The following is a 22,686-nucleotide window of genomic DNA, read 5'->3' on the forward strand; positions in this document are numbered from 1 at the left end:
GTGTGTAAAAGTCCTCATTAGAGTATTCATAACCCCCATATTCTATGAATCTTTGATGAGAGAAAGTGTAATCCTCCTCAAACTCTGCAATGGCAATGAGCTTGTGCATTAGATGTTTGAAACATCTTCCCTGATGTCTCTCTGTGCTTGCCCCTAGGTATAATAAACATGTTTCCTTTAAAAACCTGTAACTTGAGGTTGCTAGTGAATGGTAATTCATTGACACCTAGCGACATAATATGACATGGTTTTCCTGGATTTTTTTAATAAAAGGTAATACAGAGATTCATCTTTCATGAGAGACGCTTTGTCGATTCAAGAAGAAAGAGAGTGCTTTTAGGACCGAAGGAAGCCCAAAAGGAGTTTTGGCAGCTCCTGATGTGGACACCATTTTGAAGGGCTCAAATGAAGCCTCTTTTTTCTTTCCACGGTTCATGTTATCAAAATCTAAGCTCAGTCGGAGGTGATGAACGGCATAAAATCTACAAAATGCAACGTGAGTTCAGCACCATAATTAGGGATCCCAGTACGGGAAGTGGGTACAGTTCCAACTCTAATCGAAACAGCATCGGATCGGATTCCAGACTCCACTTGAACCCTAGAAATATGAATCGGCTCTTCCAGATAAACAGGAATCAAGATTCAGATCAACAGAAACAGATTCACCTGATCCGTCCTGGTTTTATCACATTGACCATAATGAGTGTGCTATAATGGAATTTGCTGACCAAAACATTACAAATGCAACTTGTATTGCATATCACTGCAAGTCCTGGTATTTATTACAGTGACACACTACGAAGACAACCACTTGACCACCATGGAGTAGAGCTTTTATATTCCTCTTTATCTTTCCAGGGCTGGGCAATTACTGGGTCCCTGAAGGAGTGAAATTATGAAATGTTATAAACCTGCACTGTTGGGTAGGATGGAAACCACTAAGAGTCCTGTGACTTTTAAAACTAATTAATGAATTAACATTAGACATCAACAATCAACTGGGTCCCCGAAGAAGTGAAATTATGAAATATTTGATGGGAGACCACCGAAAAGACCTAACTGGTACACTTTTAATTGTTTCTAGTGATTCAGCAACTGCTTCCCACAGAGAAGCTGTTTCTAGGTCCCTGAACTTTCTAATATGGAAAACAACATCAGCAAACTCTTCACCGCCAAACCTCATTAGTATCGGGTGAAATTAAATATTGGACCTTGAAGGTTAGGTAGGATGGAGACCATGAAAAAGACCTAACTTGTACACTTTTAATTGTTTTTAGTCATTCAGCAACACCTTCCCACAGAGAAGCTGTCACAGAGAATGGAAAACATCATCAGCAAACTCTTCACCACCAAACCTCATTAGTATTGGGTGAGGAGTTGCTGTCACAGAGAATGAATCACAGCCACATAAGATCTAAATAGTTATTGCTTTTGCAGTTCATAACCAAATGAACATTGCAGTTGAAAAGCTGTTCACTTAGCCTGGTTATTTTATACGTAGTAAGACAATATTTTATGGTGTACTCGTAACAACCAATATGACTCCTGCCGCTTCTATAACTAATTAATGAATTAAAGATATCAACAATCAAAATCCTGTGCATTCTTATACATACCTTTTGCCAGAAGATGACCCCAAGGTTTGGAATTTTAATATGTGAGGACCTTCAAAGAGTAGGAACTGTAAAACTATGAAACTAGATTAGTGCATAGAATATTACAATGATTTAGATTAACACAAGACCAACAAACCCATACTTATAAAACTTAATTCCAGAAAGGTCAATACAAGCAATGCCTTGAAAACAATATTATTTCACAGAAACTGTTGCTTACAAATGCTACCCAATCAGAATTGTAATAAAAATGCTGATCAGGACCGAATGCGTACCCACAATACAACAAGCATGATAACGGAAATAGAGGAACTATTAAGATAAGACTTTTACCCAATGCTTCTCTACCTCTCACCAAATTTGTGTAGAGGAGTTGGTAAACTCTGCATCCACACTGCTTGGTTTTGTTGACCATGAAGTCAAAGCACTTCAGGTTCTCATTTTTGTTCACAATACCGCTCCTAGTGTTGCTCCTCATAATCTTTCCTAATTTAACAGCTATTTGATGGGTCATTTTCTCACACCTTTTTGGTCTCCTTGCTAGGCCCTTGGGGATTTTGGAAAGAGCAGGCAACAGTAACACCAGCTATAGCCTACACTGATGCTTCAAGAGCAGTAGTGATAATGTCAATGAGTAAATTTCTCTGCATGCATTTCTCTTGAGACTCGAAGGAAGTTGAAAGACTTGACCTGCTGCTGCTACCTGGGATGATGCTTATCGTCATAGCCTTTCCTAAAGCAACAGCCTTATTCTGCAGTAATGCATCTGGTTCCTGCAAATAACAATACTATGAGGAAGTCATGTCAGTTGGGTCAATGCTTATGAGAGATAAAAGAAAACTTTCCATGAAAAATCTACATAATTAAAGGATTTAGGTTAACACTAGAACAAGTTCAAGAAAAAAATGCAGATTGTTTAACATTCGCAATTATCTCTCAATTGGGTTAGGGCAGCCCTACTTAACATGGTTCAGGTTAAGGGTTCCTCTTTTAAATGAAACCTGCACCCATCACTACCTTTACTTGGAAATGTGGCAAGCATCTATTAAGACAGAGCATTTGTACTAGGTAATTACATGAAACTTGAAACACCTCAAAAAATTGAAGACATTGCATACTGAACTAGCTTTCTCATCATTTACAGGCCCAAAAACCAAGAACTCCAACCTAATTGTGGGTATGGTTTTTACTAAATCCATTCCTAATTTTCCACCTGTATGAGGGAAGCCTTCTATAACAGTCTTCCATGGCTGACAAAAGATAAATCACAAGCCAGCATTGCCATGATGATCAATAAAAATATTCGAAGGTCATTGCCCAGCAACATCTCATGTTCTAACTTCTAAGACCACACATATAATACATGATAAAAACTCTACTTTAAACCTGAAATCACAAAATGCCAAGATCTCCCCTGCAGATAGTAAATTAGGTATTTAAATACTCAGAATGCTGAAAATTTGACATGACTAAATGCAACAACTGACAAAAACTCCAACATGACTCGAAGTATAACATCCAGAAATCCTAGATTAAGTTGACCTTATACACTGAAAGAGCGACAACATACAAGCTCTGCCATGAATAACTCATTAAACCCTATCGATCAGCTCAATGGAAGAAGACTTTAAACCATTAATGCTTTCAGAGTTCCAACCCAAAAACGGATCCAGAGTGAGGAACTTAATCAAAGGATGTCAATCTAAAACTCTAAAATCACAATTAGCGATTAGCCTCATCTTCAGCCTTGCTATAAAATCATCTTCTTCTTCTTTTTTTCTTTTTTCTTTTTTTTTTTTTTTTTGGGGGGGGGGGGGGGGTTGGTGGGCAAAGTCTTTCGTTGGCAGCAATTGATCATCTTGGCTGCAGCAGAAGTCTGACTGGGATCTTCTTGAAACGATTGATCTTGTGTTTCCTTGAGCCAATACTTATCTTTATGCCCCCCTTCCCCCCCCCCCCCCCAACAAAAAAGAACAAAAGAAAGAAAGAATGCAGAAGAAGAAAAGAAAGAAATCCAATAACAAATCTTCCAAATAAAACATTATGCACTCAGTACCATCAATGGATATCTCCCCATTGAAATTGAATGACATAATCCTTCATAATTTATTGACAGTATTATCCCCTAAAATATCCTATACCACCTTCTGAACTGAAATTTTCAAAACCAAATACTCTGTCATGAATGTCATGACTCAGAACATGTAAATATTTGACCAAAAAGCTCAAATTATTGGGTAGGGACTCACTAGTACATGAGGGCATGGGAGGCTTTTAGGAAGTAGATTAGCTAATGTGAGACTATTCTCTCAGCAGAAAAATCATACCCAATTATAAGATACAATTATACATGCCTAGGTCTGACACCAGGATGATATAATCCAACTACAATGATCACACTAAACGGCCACTAATGAACAGAAAGAACAACCACAATAAACGGAAATGCCAAAGCACAAAAGTTAGCAGGTACATAACCGGTTGTTCAATGTCCTCAAACAAGACCTTACCATAAACTTAAAAGGAAAAGACCATTAGACCAATATCAGTTGCAAGACATTCACAGTTATTTTCATTTCTTGGTAAATCAATAGCAAGACATTCAGACCCTAAGTATATGAGATGCTGCTGACCACCTTTTTTCTTTGGTAGTATGAGCTTCTGACCACTTACTGCTAAACATAATTTGAGTAAATGAATACCCTGCGAATCATAAACTAAGAATTCAGTAATAGTCATTGGGACGAGCGTAGAGTAAAATAAATTAAGTGCTTTGATTATATAAATTGCTGTATCTCGATTCTTCACCTCTTCTTCACTCTTCTCTTCCCATTTCATCATCTTTACTGATACGGTCTTCTTTCCACTCTTGAGTCATAGGCTTCCTTGGGGAAAGCATATTATCTACCTGAGCCTGCAAACGCTCAATCAGGTCATCAGGTCCATTGGGCAGAACATTCTGTGAACTGAAATCCTCAACAAACCCTAACCCAGCCATCCCTGTTCTTCTCGTAAACTCGTAGACCTTCACGTCCTCCTTTGCGTTTCTTCCGATGCCCATCCCTTTATGCCATCCATACCCAGCAAGTAATGCTTCCCCGAAACCCTCAACAGGAACATCAACAAACTCATCGAGTCCTCGATCTTGAGGCAGATTCTTAATATCCTCCTTCAATCTCTCCAGTGACAACTCCTCACCATGCCCTGATCGAACAAGAGAATCAATTTCCATCTTCTCTTTGGCATACTGGCTAGTATTGGCTTCCTTATCTTGCCTGAGATTCAGACCAAACGACGTGTTTGAGTCAGGTACTCCGGCAGTCGACGGAGCTTCAACCTTAAAACCCACACCGAGGTCATCCGCGGAAGAGCGAACACCAGTTCGTTGTTTTCTTCTGGGGTCCCATTCGTTCGGAATAGGCGGAATCACAAACTTTTCCGAACCATTCAGTGTGTTGGAGGGATCAAACTCTGTGAAGTATTCACGTTTGATTTCTTCATCTATTTCGAAGTTCTCTTCGAAAATCTCAGCTGTCTTGTTCTGGATTGGCTTGGAAGATACTCTGGATGGAAGGGAAAATGAAAGTTTCATGGTTTCTTATCCTTGCAGGCCTGTGGTAAAACTTAAACGAGCAGCGTGCGAAGACGTCAGGCGTTTATAGCTCAGAAGGGCTCGGGCAAGCGGTGCTAGGTGCTGCTGTGCTATTGTTTGGATCACTAAAAAGTCTGTGTTTGGATGACTATAAAATAAAAATTAAGAACAGAAATAGATATAAATTGTTGTCTTTATTTATTTTATTACTTGAAATGTTTAATTGCCATAATACTATAATGGTTCAAAAACCAAGTCATCACACTTAATTCAGAGGATACAAAATTGATCTCAGAAACTGTTGTCCCATTTGAAAAGGAAGTGCTATTGAAAAGTTCAGCCCTGTCCATTTTTAATTTTGCTGCTAGCCACTTCAAATTGCCTGAGATCTTTCACCATGAAAATTCCCAAATGGCAGCAAATTTCTATTGGGGATTTCAATATGGAAAGGAGAAAACGCATTAGATGTCTTGGAAGCGACTGTGTAGATCAAAAAGTCTGGAGGTATGGGGTTTCAGAGATGGCTCAACTCGCAACAAAGCCATACTGTCCAAGTTGGCATGGAATTTTTTTTTTTTTTTTGATACAAAGCAGTTAAAAAAACTCTTATTACAAAGTATTTATTATCTGGTTCCATTCGCCTAACTGTTGATCCTGTAATGCCGCTTCCGCTAAGAGTTTGGTCTTCCGTAGAAACTCGTGTTCTTCAGATGTATCAATTGGAATTGCTTGTGTCTTGGTTGCTAAGAATAGAAAATCATGGATTATTTCTATCGGCCAAGGAGTACTTGGTCTCGGCAAATATTGATTAATGCATTTCCAATTGGTTGCTATTAACTCTATCCGGAGCTTGTGCTTTAGTGCCAATTGCAGCCCTGATGCTAATCCTTTTACTATCGATGATATTAGTGAACCGCCTTCCTGTTTGCCATAGCAACAATACACGATTTTCCCTGAGTAAGTGATCCCCCAGCAGCATCCCACTTCCTTTGTTGATTGTTGCATTGTACCTGCACAGAATAACATTGTTAGATGCATAGGTGCTAAGTTTTGCATGTGTGAGAATAGTATCCCACTGTGCTCATCATAAGAAACATGAGTTACATTTGGATGGGAATGACTTGAGTTCCCAGAAGGGTGAATTTTTAGATATTGACACCAAGAATAAATGTTTTTCATCACCCTTTCTAGATTTGGATTAGCCTTTCTAAACAACACGTCATTACGTACATGCCATAGCATGTAACAAGTGACGATGATAACAGAAAAAATCCAACCTAGCATAGGTTTCCCATATGAAGAGTTATAAAACAAATCAAAACAGTAATTGTTAATGTTAGAGAAAGGTAACATTTCAGTCCGTAATCCTAGTGGCCCTGCGATCCATATTCAAGTTGGCATGGAAGTTGTTAACTAATCCTAACTCGCGTTGGGCTCAGGTAATGAAGAATGTGTACTTTCCTAATTGTAGTTTTATAGAGGCTAAGATGGGATCAGCTCCTTCCTGGGGTTGGCGTTGTGTCTTGATAGGGAGAGAGGTTTTGAAGAAAGGATTAGCATGAAAGGTGGGTAGAGGTGACAAGATACACATATGAAAGGATAAATGGATACCTAGATACCTGGAATAAAAGGATTTCTAGCAATTTTTAAGTGATTTCTTTCGCAATTTTATAGCAGAATTTTCAAGGTCAATGAACGATCTTTACCAATTCTGTCCCAATGATTCAATACTCAAAAACACAATGTGCCAAATGTGATTAGAAAGGAGAATCTATATAATAATTTATGGAAATAATTCAAAGTAAACATATATTTTATAACAAAATCTTCAAGATTAATAAGCAATCTTATCAATTATACCATAGTGATTCATACTTCAAAAGACAACGTGTCAAATATGGACAGGGAAGAATTTATAGATGAAAATATTTAAATTATGAACAAATTATGTAATATAATTTTTAAGGTCAGCAGGTCACCTTTTTAATTATATTCAATTTAGGCCTCAGAAAATAACAGGTTAAACATAACTAGGAAGGGGTATTTATATGGACAAATTTATTTAGGGTAGACATCAATTTTCAGCCTAAAATGACGAAAAGTACTCTCCGAAATGGGGGGCGAAATCTTGCCAAATATCTAAGATTTCGTCATTTCGACCAGTTCGCTATAGGCGATATCGAGAGAAATATTGCACCTTGGTTCTAATGTGGTTAAAATTTTATTAGACTTTGTAAGTTATAAAAAACCTCAGCTCTTATATTATTCCTTTGATTTATACATATTCAAAGGCAAACAAATAAAGCACACGGTAGAACAAACAAGAGTCTGGATTATTCGGGGAAGCACTTTATGCTCATTTTATAAATTTCAACCAAAAAAGTTGGTGGGGCCTATAATTGAAAATAATAATAAAATAGTGAAGCCCCTAGTGGTATATTGTGGCTTCCCCTGTATTCGTGGGTAGCAAATGTATAAATAGCATAAAAAGTACCATTGACCAAAATTCTGGACTCAACAAAAAAATGGGTGGATGGGTAAAAAAAATAAGTTTTTTTTTATTTTCCATTAAAATGTTAATATGACTGATACTTCTTATTGAAGAGGTCGCAGGTTTAAAGTTCTTAGAGTCTCAGTGGTACATGTAATAGAGTTCCCTCTTTGGATATCCAAGATATTATTAATGAGATTAAACTCATCTCTAGAGACCTATCTTTTGTCAGCTTTAAACACATCTGTAGGGACGCAAACTCAGTTGCGGACACCCTAGCACAAAAGGTCATGTCCTTAGCAGGCAGGACAATTTGGCAACTTTATGAATCTTGGCTACTTGATTGTTGTAATCAAAATGCTTTGTGTAACCCCTGCTCCTTATCTCAATAATATTCTGATTTACCAACCAAAAAAAAAAAATGGTACATGTAATAGTCATCACCCTCTAATTTATATATATATTCTTTTGCCAAAATTTCTTAATGTATAAGTATTATGTAACTTTGTCATTTATACATATAGAAAGCCGAAGCATCATGATGAGCTATTCTTATTTTTCGTTTACCCAAATCAGTTATTTGAAACCTTAAACTCATTGATAAAATTCAGTTAAGACCAATAACTCCTCTTGTTTATTATTCAATGTGTTTTTAGAGAACTAATCATTTGTGACATTCTCTATACTTATAATAATGAAGCAGCTTTCCTTTTATACTTTGAATTTGAAATAGAATATACTATTTGATAAATCAAATAATTATGGAATGCTAAGTTCTAATGGCACTAGCGAGACAGCAATTGAATGAATCACCCATCAAATTTTTTTGTTCTTTCTTCTTTGATTTAACTTATTGTGATTTATGTAAAAAAAAAAACTATTGTGATTTATAGTTACCATTTAAAGCCACGTTTTCAACTTTCCAATAAAATCGTCTTATCTTATTTTATTTTGTTTTTTTATTTTTTTGAAGCTGATGTTCATCCGGGCAGCTTGTGCGCACCTTGATTACTTTCTCAGGGGGGAGATGCTGTCCGCAAGGATCAAACCCACGACCACTGAGAAGCATGAATCTTTTGGTTTTTCTTACAAGCAAACCATTTCATGATGGTAAAAAAAATAATAATAATAAAAAAATTATATCCATTAAGCTCCTTGATTTAAATAAATTTATAATTTATTTTTTCATGCATTTGATTAAGCAAATTCATTGTAGAGGTATACTAGCATAGTGGTGACAACTTTATATGTAAAGACAGTCAGATGAACGAGATGTTAAAGTTGAGCTTTTGCACCTCTGCACCTTATTAATCTCAATCCTTATTTGCCGAGATGATGATGATTGATCTAAAAATATATAGATATATGTATATTTGTTATTTGATATTTTATGAGAAATATATTTTTTTGTACCGAAAATATGCTCGTGGGGGCCAAAAGTAGTGGAGCAAGTATCTATAAGTTATGCCAGAAGCGTCATTATAAGTAAGCTTAGCCAACCTGAGCAGAAAAATGTTACAATCAAATACCACCTCCCTTAGCTAGGAAAGAAATCCAGCCAAAAAACCAGTACAAGTATTGACCTCCTGAAAATTATGCTTGAATAAACACTCTTAAAATTGCGATGTCATCACTATGATGTATTCCACAATGTCTATCACCTTCCACAAAACTAAGGACTTTCTCAACACCATTGCCACTGCTATAATAGAGTTTGAATAGATAATCACACAGGGAATATGTAAATGATAGCTTGTAGTAGCCTCTTTCTAATAGCTTGCAGTTCCATCAAAAGAATATTGCCCTCCACCAAGGAATTGGAAATAGCAAAAATACATCGACCTTGTGAATCCCTGCCTATAGTGCCATAACTTCCCATCTCATTCATCCCGAAATCATCACAACAAATTGACATCCACCCAATAGGCGGCTTATTCCAGGACATTGCAAGAGCCTTTTTAAAAATAAAACTAACATTGATTTTCCATCGATGGAAGAAGCTTCTAGAGATGGCATCGTCAAGAATAGACCGTTGAGGAAAATATAATCTTTTTTCTGGTATCGGCAACCACTTGATGCAGTACTTTCTTAGGACATACAGTGGTTCCATTAAATATACCCGAATTTCTTTACTCCCAAACTCAATAAATTAGAGCATTCAAGTTGAACCTCTGAACCTGCTATATGAGTGAATTCCCTTTGAATTTGGAAATTATCCAATTACGCTCTTCCTGCCAAGAGATCCGCCCATGAAATCTCAGACCATTTAGAGTAAGGGAATCAAGCCACAGGTGCATCATATATGGGCTTCTAAAGAATAAGTGGTCATGGCTTTCTTCATGAATACCACATAAAAAACATGAAGAATTAATGACACCACCCCCATGCAACCATACGGTTTTTTGTGATTAATCTCTCGAGGAAGACCAGCCAGGCGATAGAGACAAACCTAGGTTGAGCTGAGGAAAACAAACAATGTTGTTCCAAGTAACTTTCTCACCACGTGGCCGGATGACTTCATACACACAGCTAAGGGATAACACACCATCAGTGGAAGAAAGCCAAATAAGAGTGTCAGCAACGCGGTAAACATTGCAAGACACAATCTCTAGCCTTCTGTTGGCAATGTCTAAGTCATTTCTATTATTACTTCAAGATGTATCCTCACTCCTCAACAAAGCCACCCGATCAAGCCTGTTCCACCCAAGGGCTGTATCCAAGTATCTAGCGTTGTTACAGCCAACAAGTGCGTATACGCGGAGTGAGACGGTGCTGGTGCTTGTGTTACTGTTACACACTTGCACTGTTCCGTTTGCCAGATAAGCTGCTGTGTTTGTGTCAGTGTAGGAAAATGTAATTAGTTATCGCTTTTGCCCTTTATGGTTAGCTTTGAATAACACAGTCCGGGTACGGCTTGTTTCGCATTCCATACCGGGGATGTCCCTACGCACCGCCTGTCTGTCTATCCTCTTCTTCTTCTTCGTTTTGGTTTCCAGACTTCTCAGTCCAGGAGGGACTTGCAGACACAAAGTGCGATAAAAGATAAGTTAGAAACTGCAAGAGGAAGAGAACTTAATAAGCAGAGTATCAGATGGCTGATTCGAAGAGGAAACGAGGCCGAAAACCGAAGCAGCCAGCACCGGAACCTCAGAGGAATAATCAAGGCACTACTTCCTCTGCCGCCACGGAGGACGTTTTCTCCGTCACTGGCGTCGAAATCGAAGATTCCGATCCTCCGGCTGCCGGCAAGGGACGTGGTCGTCGGGGTCGAAAAGCTGTAAGGCACTCCGACAACGCTGAAACCGCTATCGTCGTTTCTCCTCTCAGGCGAAGTTCTCGTGCCGCCGAAAAAAAAGGCGACTGTGTACCTGCTGTCTCAGTCTCCGCTGACGTTGTTAGGCATTCGCTTATTGAGCCACCGCCCAGGTTGGAAGATGTTGCCAAGGTGGTTTCATCCATGGATGCCGTCGTAAAGGTGTTTTGTGTTCATACGGAGCCCAACTTTTCCCTTCCCTGGCAGCGGAAACGACAGTATAGTTCTGGTAGCAGTGGTTTCATTATTGGTGGACGGAGGGTTCTCACCAATGCCCACTCCGTCGAGCATTTTACACAGGTTAAGCTCAAGAAACGCGGCTCCGATACCAAGTACTTGGCCACTGTACTCGCAATTGGGACGGAGTGTGATATTGGTATGAAAGATCATCCTGCTTTGCTCTTTTCTCGATACGCAGCTTTATTGCCAGTTTGAACTTTCTGTGTTCTAGGGTATTAAGATTTTTAATTGGGCATTGTATGATGTTCTCTTAATTTATTGTATAATATTTTCTAAATTATGATTATATTCTTTTACATATTGGTAACATCTTTTCCTTTTAATTTCTTGGATAGCTACATGAAACTTATTTCAGATGTTCCCTGAGGACCCTGACCATGTTTCCGAATTCTTGATTATTTGTTTTGCTTGAAATGTTTCGAAATGTATCTACTTAATTTTTTGTTTTTCTTGAAATGTTTCGAAATGTAAAGCATTTGCCCGGGTTCGCCCTTTCTTTTGTGTTTCAAAATGTAAAACAAACAGTAATGTTTTAATACACAAGCTTGCGGTTCTTATAATCGTGTATTTTCTCTTAAACTAGTTTCTTCAATGCTTTCGTGACAAAATCACATAAGCTTCTCACTTTATTTATGCTTAGACAGCCTCACTGGAAATAGACATTTGATCCTCCTAAACTCTGCTAAACGGGACAGCCCTTTTTTTTTTTGTTGGGGGGGGGGGGTTCTTCTTCTAAATAATGGATGATTGGTACATTGTTTCTATAGAGAGAACAAGCAAATGTTGTAGCACTGTAGTATTAAAACCCACTATTTTTTCGTTGTTGACTTCCATTCTAGATCTTCAGATATGTGAATCAGGTGCTGTAAAAAGAAGACTCACTGGGATATTATTCTGTCTCCATTTATTATCCAGAATCTTTCTGAAGATTATCCAATGGTTCAAAATTTTCATTAGTTTGACAATGTTTTGGAGATGTAGGTTTAACAATTATTGACACTGTCTTGTTTTTAAGTGACCTCAATTTCCGGTGTTTCAAACCTTTTAAGCGTTGATGTAGACTTAGTATTGATTTAATTTATTTATCTGGTTCAACTACAGCGATGCTTACAGTAAATGACGATGAGTTTTGGGAAGGCGTTTCACCTGTAGAGTTTGGGTTGTTGCCTGCACTCCAAGATGATGTCACTGTTGTGGGCTACCCAATTGGAGGAGACACAATTTCTGTGACAAGTGGTGTGGTGTCACGCTTGGAAATCTTGTCATATGTTCATGGTTCCACTGAGCTTTTGGGATTGCAGGTTGTGCTAATGGATTTATACCTACTTATTTTACCTTTTATGTCACCTTGTTGAAAATTTGTCTTGAATCCTCATCTGTAAGTCTTTTTTAATAGATAGATGCTGCCATAAACTCAGGAAATTCTGGTGGGCCCGCTTTCAATGACAAGGGTAAATGTGTGGGTATTGCATTTCAGTCCCTTAAACATGAAGATGTGGAGAATATAGGTTATGTGATACCAACCCCTGTCATTACGCATTTCATTCAGGACTATGAGAGGAATGGAGAATATACAGGTACGCTGATGTGCTAGTCTGGTTGCTCTTCTTAATTTGCTTCTTTAGTGGTTTGTGTAAAGTTATATACATCAAAATATACTGCTGCGTTTGTACACCTTACTTTATAATTTGGTGCCAAATTTACTGGGAAGGAATCAAATGTTCCTTTTGTTGGAGAAATGAGAATCTCATTCATTTCTTTTATGAACTCTGAACACCATTTGCTACAAGCCAGGATTCCCAATTCTTGGAGTTGAGTGGCAAAAGATGGAAAATCCAGATTTACGAATGGCAATGGGTATGAAACCTGACCAGAAGGGTGTCCGCATTAGAAGAATTGAACCTACTGCTCCAGAATCTCAAGTTTTGAAGCCATCAGATGTATTACTCAGTTTTGACGGAATTGATATTGCTAATGATGGAACAGGTTTGGCATTTATGCTTATTAAATGTTTTTTCTGTTTTGCCAGTTGACACTATTTTGGTTGATTTGGGCTATTTCTTGTTTTATGTAATGTCAACCGCTTGAGTTCATGTTTCTTCTTTTGTTCCATAATGGTCTCACTTTTCTTCTGTAACTTCAGCTTGACCCATCTGGGTCGACTAGTTAACCTTGGTGCTCATGGCCTAAGGAACATAGGACCCCTACTTCTTCATTGCTATGTCATGATCTTTTAGTTATTATTCTCCAGTAATGGTAAAAATATTATTTGGGGTTGTAAAGGAAAATTATGAGGCCTTGGGCAGATGCCTTTGAAATTTATACCTTCTTTTTTTGGACTAGTCTTTATGATTCAGTGAACAATATCAAGGGAAAACAAAGCGTGTCACTTCTGTGTAGATTACGATATCCTTCTCACGTAATAGTCAGCGGTATCCACATTGATACTCTCTATCCTATTCTGACCATATGGCTCCCATGTGAACCCTGTATGAGTGACACCATTTTCAAGACCCTCATTTGTGGAATGTGCAAATTCTTTCATATGCTGTCCTTTTTGGGAACCCTTCCCCTAATCGTAAAATAGTACTTTAGTCTTATGATCTGTTAATATTTAAATTTCTTATTTAGTATCTAGTTTTGAGTTATTTGTGAAGAAGTGAAAGAAGCTCTATTTTTTTTTGGGGTGTGTGTGTGTGTTTTTTTCTTTTGGGGGGGGGGGGGGGTATTTCTTTAATTTAAGAGCATTCAATAACATTTTGTAGTGGGGGGCTTCTTTTACTAACTGGATATTAACTGTAATCTTGTAACTAATTCAATATTAGTGTCATGACTTGCATTGTATTGATATTGATTGAATCAGGTTATTGCACATGCAATAAAAAATAACAGAGTTATCTTTCCAAGCCTTGTTGTCCAATTATGTTGTAACTAATTCTGCTTTCTCGCTGGGTGATCTTACAGTTGCCTTTAGGCATGGAGAGCGCATTGGTTTTAGTTATCTAGTTTCTCAAAAATACACTGGAGAGAATGCTGTAGTGAAAGTTCTCCGCAATTCAGAAATTCTCGAATTCAGCGTCAAACTGGCGACTCACAAACGTCTTATCCCAGCACACATCAAGGGAAAACCTCCTTCCTATTATATTATTGCTGGATTTGTCTTCGCAGCTGTATCTGTTCCCTATCTACGGTCCGAGGTAAGAGTTACTTTAGTTTTAAAATTTCATTTTTCCATGTTTACTTTCTTCTTCTTCTTTCTTTTTCTTTTTGTTTTTTTTTTTGTTTTTTGGGTGGGGGGTATTACAGAATAAATTTATATTCTTAAATGAGATTTTGCTTTCTTTTGCGCATGCCTATACTTGGGTTTTCAAATAGCTCACCTTACTAATAACCTGTCAATTGCATTATGCTATATACAGTTGATTATGTTGGTAGACTAGTTTGCACATGTTCACTGAAATTCTTTATGATATTTTCTCGTCTTTAGTGTGGTTTGGTGGATGGTCAAGTTTTTTCAAACCAACAGCGAAGTTGGCTGTAGAAAAAAGCAATGCGGACCTGGACCATGCCAATCGAATACACTCTACTCCTCCCTCCCCCTCTCTATCTCAATTGTAGAAGGTGCTAATATTTGATTGTAGAATACTATCATATCTGAAATTGCACCCTCCTGGTGTCTGTTCATGGGTTCTCAATTGTTCTTTTTTTGGAGTCTCCCTGTATGTAAGGTTTAAGGGGACGAGCACATTGCACATGAAATTTTTAATGAATGAGAATTTGTACTGATCTTGTTTTCTTGTCGACTGGGTATCTGTCTCGTGTTCGATCAAGGCTGAAGGAGTTGGTGTTTGGTCCAATTTACTCTTTGTGATGGGTTTCCAGTTGGATCATTTGAAGGAATTGGTGTTTAATAGAATTGACACCTTGCAGTGGGAATCCCTGGTGGCTATCCAATTTCTTATATTTATTCCACCACTGTTCTGTATCAAGCAAGCTTCCTTCAAGGTGTTACTATTATCAACAATTAACTTTGCATCCGATTCAAACCCTAGCCGTTGTTCTTCACTTCTGGACCTTACTCAGCCTGCCAAGCCTCAACAAGACTTGGAAATGCTCCCAAAACTGATCAAGCCTCCTCTTCCCTTTTGAAGAATTGGATCCAAGTTGGAGTTGGTTCTACCCAGCCAATCTTCTTGAGCCTGTTTTGTTTCCCTTTCCTGAAACCCTTCCTTTAGACTACAGTAATGTACTTTGCCTTGTTGCTGATTCAACCTAGACCTTCACTGGTTTGTTTATTTCAGTTCAGCGTCACTGAAACAAGTAAACCTAATGCCTCACCTCAACTTTCAAACCCTAGATCCACAATACCCTAGCCCTAATGTGGCCAAGTTTCCCTCTTTTTAACCCGAAAACCGATTCATTTTGGTAGAAGATTCTGGTTTTGTCTTAGTTTAACTATTTGAATGTTACTGCAATATAGATTCTTGGTTTGATGTCCCTTTTCTTCAGTTTTTCTTCTTCACATGTCCCTGCTAAGGTAGTTAGTTAATCAAAGCAATGAAGAAGAAAAATAGAACTCCTGTGGGTGCTCTGGTTTTGAGTAAATTCCCTCCTTTGTTTTCTTAGTTTTCTACTATCAACTCTATTCTGGTGACACCTGCAAGGCTGCAACCAGCTGTATTGGTCAACTCTCTTTTTCTGTCTACCCTCCCGCTTTTCAACGTCGGTTTAGGTCAATGGTTTCCTCTTTTGGTGACCAGTCTATAGAATTGCAGCCCCAAATTGCACCCTATGATGAGATACTTCTGTGCAAGTAAAGCTAGAGTTCTGTTTAGTGCTTCCTTGTTTTGCTTGTTGTCTTGGTAGCCCACTTGTTTTTGGTAGGACAGTGAGTTGTTATACCCCATCCCGTAATTTCAGTGGAACAAAGGTTTTGCAAGGAAGTACTTCTTGATTCCTATCAGTTCCCCATTGGTTCTACCCGATGAAGGAAGGAGACAACCTCTTTTGTAGGTTGTTTCTTTCAGCTCTTCTGATTTTCAGCAATTAGGGGCGGAGCCAGAATTCAACATGGGGGGGGGGGGGGATAATGAGTCTGGATCACCTCCTCGTTGGGGGAGCACTAATGCTTTTTCACCACACACATTGTGTGGGGCTAGTGAGTTCCGCCTCTGAATCATTTTATCATATTCATGCATGGACTCCACACATTAAAAATATAGGTAAATTATTAGGAGGATTAAAATATATGTGACACAGTTGTAAGTAAAATATTAAAAATATATTGACATAAAGCATAAGGATACGAGTAGATTTGTTAAAGTTTAAAAACTTTAAAAATTCATGAATAGTGGTTACTATATTTTAGGGGTAAATAAATGAGAGCTTTAAAAGAATATTTTAGGTAGTTAAGACTTGAGATTGAAAATTTTATTAGGAGGGATCGAAGTTAGAGGGAGAAAGTTTAGGGACGGTTAACTGTTTCTTCCTTAAAGATAGGGTTTTAATTGTAACCCTTGGAAATTTTTTTTTGGATAATGAATAAGGGAAAATAAAAAGATTTAGGAGAAAATTTAGAAAAATTGAGGGGGGCCATGGCTCCCTGGCCCCAGAGGAGCTCCTTCCCTGCTGGTAATGCCTCTCCCTTTCTCTTTTATCCTCACCAATCTTGTAAATAACTTCGCTTCCAAGTTTGTTGACTTCATGATACCACTTATAGTTTTCCCAGTGTCCTTCTGTGTCGTTACCCGTTGGCTTATTGGGTGATTGTGACCAGCCGTTCCTCTTGCAGCTTAAACTATTTACCGGTTTGGCACCTCTATTGGTTCATTTGGTATATTTACAGTACTGCCACTACATTTATTTTCATGGTTATGAACTATTTCTGTGCCTATGCTTTTTATCAAGATCCAGCCGTCCGATTATGAGAGTTTTTTGCAAGTCATATTTGTTTAATTGATCACCTCACTGGGTCCTAGGATATGCAATTAATTTTTCTTGGGTTTTTTTGGTAACCTGTTAATTCGGATGGCATGCTATATGCAATCAAACCAGCCATATAATCAACTCAGTATTTGAGGATTACTGTTATTGTCTGCAAGGAGCTTTCGGCCAGAATTTGGAATACGTCAGGGTCTCCGGTCTTGGGTTATCATTACTTATCAACAAAATACTATTTTGACCTGTTTGTGTTCTGTGTTGGAGTTGTTATCTAGTTTGATCTGCTCTGTCACTACTGTGGATGCCACCATGGCCACTCTTGACCATGGATTATTGTGATTTCAGAATGCTGGTTATTGATGCCATATCATGATGGGTTATCCTTTGATGTTCTCCTTTTGTCCATTTGTCACGCAACATGCAAATCGAATGTTGGAGTTACCATTTGATGTTTGAAGAAGACCAGAAAAAGAGAGGAAGGAGAAGAAGAGAAAACCAAGACAAGTGTTTCAGCCAAAGAGAGGCTTTATGTTAACTTGTGAGGACCTCTCCAGATCTTAACATAAAAAGAGTAGTTTACGTGAAAGAATCAGAGTCCTAAAACAAAAAAGAAACAAAATTAAAACAAGCATATATCCCGAATCCTGCTTCCTGGGATTCGGATCTTTTCGTTTTTACCTTCCTTGTGCTTGTATTCTGACAATTTGAAATGGTCTCCAATGACGTATTTTCTTGTGAAGCTGGTTCTTTGTGGTTTTTAGCATCAAGATGTGGTTCCAGCAACCCTTTAGTGTTAGTATGTTTCTCGGCAACCTTTTGCTGTTATCAGTGGTTTGCAACAACTTGATGTTGTTAGTATTGGTTCCCAAGCAACCATGTGCTATGTCTTGTGGTTACCAACAACATTATGAATTTTTATTTGCTGCAGCGGCTGCAGCCTGCAGCCAACGGTCTAGATTTCGCCACGTACTCAGAAGTCAGAAAGAAATCAGACGGTAGAAAACCAAATGGCGGTGATTTAGTGGTAAATATGATATTTTATTTTATTTTTGCATTCGAGGGTTTAATAGTTTACAAATTGACAACACGAAACCCCTTATTCTACCCGACTCTAATCCCTCATTTTGCAAGTCCTATATTATCATCAGTGGTGGCATTGATGTGGGCTTTGAGCCTCCATTAGCTGCAGGCTTTGGGTGAAGCTCAGCTGTAGAGCTTGACCTTAGCTTGGACAAACTAGGCTCATCTCTTTCACCACCTCCGTTAGCTTGTTTGTTTCCAAAACTAGACCTATCTCAGCCAAACTCTTCATATTCTGCAAATTTCAATTTTTTTTGTGGATAATCATTAATCAAGAAAAGGGATAAACAACAAAAATCAATTTAAGAAAAACCAAATCAACAGTGTTCTAGTTGTTCAAACCTTTTGGGTGAGTGTCAACAGGATGAGGAACCCCATCACGTTCATTCCCAATCTCTCTTCCCCTGAATACATGAATCCCACCTTCAGAGACCGGAGAAGCACTAGAGCTCCAGACAAACATGTGAAGATCCTTGCCTCTATCAGTTCCACTGGGTTTCTTCTTAGCTCCAGGTCCTCTGGCAGGAGAAAATATTTCGGCACTAAATGGTGCTGGATAGGCACCTTCCATGATGGAATTCCACCGTGAAAAGATCTCATTTGCGCTGTTTGGATTTGTGAATCCACTCATTCCAGTGTCGCTGTCAGAACCCAGATTGCAAAAGTTGGATTGCCTTGGGCTCACATTCCTCCCATTCATCTTCTAGGGTTTTATCTTCCCTCTGATCCCTTCACATTATGAATGTGTTTTGAGAAGTTTATATAAAGACAAATCAGAACATTGTTCTTTCGTCAGTCTTCTTTGTTGGTGGTGGGGAAACTGCTAGTTTCATAACCGAGAAAGAAATTGCCAGTTTCTAAGTGCCAGATTATCAATGTACAAAGAGAAGAAATGTTAGTATAATTTAATTTTAAAGAGAAAATGTCACTTAGAGTCAAGTTTACAGCAGCATTCTGTTAGCTAGCATGGCCATGGTTGCCAACGGTTGAACTCAAGAAATGCTAATCTAGGGCTTGCGAAATGAGGGATTAGAGTCGGGTAGAATGACAGGTTCCATTTTGTAAATTTGTAAACTATTAAACTCTTGAATGTAAAAATAAAAAATCGTAATTACAACTAAACCCCCACCATTTGGTTTTCCACCGTCTGATTTATTTCCGAGTACATGGTGAAATCTAGATCGTTGGCTGCAGGCTGCAGCAAATAAAAATCCCAACATTATAAGGTTATTTATGCTGCTAACAATCCTAAGCTGTCATCTTGTTCACAGGAGTTAATACTTCTTTTTTCAGTATTTGCAGCAACCTATGCTATCACTTTTATCAGAGGTTTGCAGCAACCTTTTTGCAGTTATACCACTAGTTTGCGCCTTTGCGGCACCCTATTCTACAAATTTATCTCTCTTTCTGTGAAGATGACTACTGACTATTTTCCTTCGTTGAGGACATATGATGTTGTGACTGTTGTAATGATCGTTGACTTGTGGTTGGTATTGCTGCTGTTTATTTTGTTTGTTGTTGGCTGGATTTATTTGATACTTTTCTCTACTATTGCTACTGATGATTGGATGCCTGATTTGTATTGCTTTCAATTAAAGTTCTCTTTCTGCTCACTGATGTCTGCAATTGCTATATATGTTAGGACTGTTGCTGCTGTTAACAGCTATTCTTGTTGTTCCAAGCTGTAGACCTTGATTTGGGTGCGGTTGTTGAAGTGTATTTCATGGGATAGGTTCTATGACGGGTGGAACAATTGATTATGGATGATATTTGGTTTAGTTGTCATTAGCGTGTTATGTCGCTAATTATATTCGATTGTAATTAGAATTAAGTGGTTATTGCTTTCTTTTGTAATGACTTAACTCTTAGCAGGTTTCCTTCTAAGATTTGGTTAGTGGTTCATATAAAGGAGATAGCAAGTCCACCATGGATTCAATTCTTACCAAAGTCTTAGTTTCATCTCTGTTCTCTTTTGTTCTTCTTCAGAGAGTCCCGGTTGTTAATATTTGGTTTGTGACAGTAGGAAAGTGTAGCAAGTTCCGTAGATGGTGTAACCTTCTGCTGCAGTCTGCAGTTGTATGGATATTTCGGGCTGCCTTGTGTTTTGCAGTCAAAGTTTTTGGGTTTCTATGGTTGGTTTCCCAATGATGGCATGATATGCTTTGTTTTGTTTATTTATTTTTTGTTTGTGATGTTTCTTCTATGTTTTGGCCTCAAATGGTAGGTTCTCTCCTTTTATTATCCCTCTTGAATAAAATGGTACTACTGTGCAATGACCAGAGGAATATTTGAGGAGTTACTCAAAGCTGTTTCTGGAATATGTAGTTCTGTTTCTCATTTTAGCCTGGAATGTTTGATGTGGATTGAGGTATCTCATTGTGAGTTGGATGAGTTTCAGACTAATACTGTGTGCTAATCTTTTCTACAACTCACACGCCAGTATGGGAAGGATTATGAATATGATGCACCTGTGAAACTATTGGACAAACACTTACATGCAATGGCACAATCAGAAGATGAACAGCTCGTGGTGGTTTCTCAGGTTGATCTCTCTTTTTTTGACCACATTTATTTACTTGCATTATACTGGAAGTGTGTTGTTTGGCATGGATCGTATCTGAATTTTCTTTTCTGGACTTATTTTTCAGGTTCTTGTGGCTGATATCAATATTGGGTATGAGGACATTGTCAATACTCAGGTTTGAACATGCTCTAGAGGCAAGCTGCTGGTTATATAAGCTTATTTACTGGGTTTGGCTTGGTTAATGATAACATTACCTTTTTGCGTAGGTTGTTGCTTTCAACGATAAGCCTGTCAAGAATCTAAAGAGCTTGGCCAGCATGGTGGAAAACTGTGAAGATGAATTTTTGAAGTTTGATCTGGAATATCAGCAGGTTCCTCGTTTTACCCCAGCACTCCCCCTCTTCCCTTTCCTCTCCCTCCTTTCCTTTCCATACCCTAACTAAAGAGTTCTCCCTGACTGCAGGTGGTGGTCCTCAAGACAACGACCGCCAAGGTAGCAACACTGGATATTCTTACAATGCACTGCATACCATCTCCAATGTCTGATGATCTCAAGACAATCTAGTCAAGTGATGAAAGGTGCTTGCAATCGTTCTTTTTGTAGAACTATCAATAGGAGTATCATACTCGGGAGCTCTCGGCTGGAAGGATATTAGATAATATTGATAGGTTGATAATTTAGTATAATTACTGGTACTAACATTTAGTAAAATGATGTCTTTGTGAAAGAAACTTAGAATAGTGTTAGATTTCATCTGGAAGTATGTATCCAGCATCCCATACAAAGGTTTCTTTTTCCCCTCTATTTTTTCTCAGTGGGAACTGTTTCTGTAGCATTCTTTGCACAAAAGTGGTGAAGAGCATACAATGGGTCTGCGTTTTTCCCATCTAGAAACTATCCTTTGAAGGTCAAAATCAACGGGGAGAACCCAGTTTTTTTGCATCTGCAACGCAAGCCAACGGATGCACGGGAGGAATGTCTCATGGTTCGTGGTACACGGGGTGGAGGAGTGTTAGAAGGCCTGTCTCCACTAACTTCCCCAGTAATGGCTTTGAGAAAAACTTCTTTGAGGAGTGCTCTAATGTCACCTGTATATCAAGGACAATCTGAGACGTTATGACGATGATGACAATTGACAATGTACGACCTTTTGTAACCTTCCTTGTATCTTGGTATCTTTTCATGAAAAACCCCATGGGGGTGGCTCATTTGGTAATTTTTTTTCATTACCAACAACTGTTAGTGGCACTGGTTTCGGTAGGAATCCTAAAAGCGTTTCAGTTTTGTAGCAGGTATCAATTAATTTTACGTTTTAAATTCGGCTTCTCAAGGAATGTGTAGTTCTTTCTGTCGGAATGGTGATTTTATGTGGACTAGGAGTGGAACCTATCACATATGCCTAACGAGACTTGATCCTCACTTTTTACCGAGGGATGATCGTTATACTTATATATCAACGTTTAGGCGATAATAAGATTGTGATTTTGTCCAAAGTTCCAAGATTCTTTGGATTCATGATATCTGCATTTCGGTTGATCTTATATTGCACAATGCAGATGGATTCTTTAAGAGTGTTAGAGTAGAATGACTGATATGACCTTGAACTTTCCAACCTCAATAATTTTTTCTTTTTCTAGGCAAAGCTACTTCAATAATGAGAGTTCGACTTTAGAGTTGTGCATTAATTGAGCAACATTGTGCCACGAACGGTCCATCTTCGATTCACACATTTGAAAAATGGATAATTAAGTTTGAAATTTTGGTTGAGATCTAGCTTTCTCTACCAAACAATTTCTCAATAATGGAGTAAGCAAAAAGGAAATTACAGTCGATGTCAGATCAATAATTTAATATCATACTGTAGAGAATTTCCCCCCTTTTTGGGTACA

At 38.2% G+C, this 22,686-nt stretch overlaps 2 protein-coding genes across 6 annotated transcripts; one reads left to right on the plus strand and one right to left on the minus strand.

The window, feature by feature from the left end:
• Window positions 1-7: 7 nt before the first annotated feature.
• On the minus strand, window positions 8-5,335 carry LOC149020522 (protein MOS2-like). 5 transcript variants are annotated; one of them, XR_016172215.1, is made up of 4 exons: window positions 4,425-5,335; window positions 4,253-4,319; window positions 1,617-2,389; window positions 8-879 (listed from the first exon to the last, which is right to left on the minus strand). XR_016172215.1 is itself a non-coding variant. In XM_089148689.1 (2 exons), exon 1 carries the CDS (start codon window positions 5,206-5,208, stop codon window positions 4,432-4,434), a length of 777 nt encoding a protein of 258 aa, XP_089004815.1. In that variant the 5' UTR covers window positions 5,209-5,335; the 3' UTR covers window positions 3,439-4,319; window positions 4,425-4,431. The 5 variants fall into 5 exon arrangements, 1 of the variants encoding a protein (XP_089004815.1); XR_016172213.1 differs by having other exon boundaries at window positions 1,617-2,404; XR_016172216.1 differs by lacking the exon at window positions 4,253-4,319 and having other exon boundaries at window positions 11-879.
• A 5,256-nt stretch (window positions 5,336-10,591) lies between these two features.
• LOC149020523 (protease Do-like 9) lies at window positions 10,592-22,259 on the plus strand. Its single transcript, XM_089148690.1, has 9 exons — window positions 10,592-11,388; window positions 12,354-12,553; window positions 12,649-12,829; window positions 13,047-13,238; window positions 14,217-14,449; window positions 20,713-20,814; window positions 20,921-20,971; window positions 21,063-21,167; window positions 21,260-22,259. Exons 1-9 carry the CDS (start codon window positions 10,791-10,793, stop codon window positions 21,359-21,361), a joined length of 1,764 nt encoding a protein of 587 aa, XP_089004816.1. The 5' UTR covers window positions 10,592-10,790; the 3' UTR covers window positions 21,362-22,259.
• Window positions 22,260-22,686: the final 427 nt, after the last annotated feature.

Source organism: Hakea prostrata, chromosome 3 (genome assembly GCF_041222555.1).
Source record: "Hakea prostrata isolate BN-2017 chromosome 3, UWA_Hpros_2, whole genome shotgun sequence".
Taxonomy (NCBI): domain Eukaryota; kingdom Viridiplantae; phylum Streptophyta; class Magnoliopsida; order Proteales; family Proteaceae; genus Hakea; species Hakea prostrata.

Excerpts from the sequence above, each read along its gene's own strand:
- LOC149020523 (XM_089148690.1), top strand. The coding sequence starts at position 10,791 with ATGGCTGATTCGAAGAGGAAACGAGGCCGAAAACCGAAGCAGCCAGCA. Across the intron at positions 12,830-13,046 it reads GAGGAATGGAGAATATACAG|GATTCCCAATTCTTGGAGTT; the intron begins GTACGCTGATGT and ends GCTACAAGCCAG. Across the intron at positions 20,815-20,920 it reads AGCTCGTGGTGGTTTCTCAG|GTTCTTGTGGCTGATATCAA; the intron begins GTTGATCTCTCT and ends CTTATTTTTCAG.
- LOC149020522 (XM_089148689.1), bottom strand. The coding sequence starts at position 5,208 with ATGAAACTTTCATTTTCCCTTCCATCCAGAGTATCTTCCAAGCCAATC.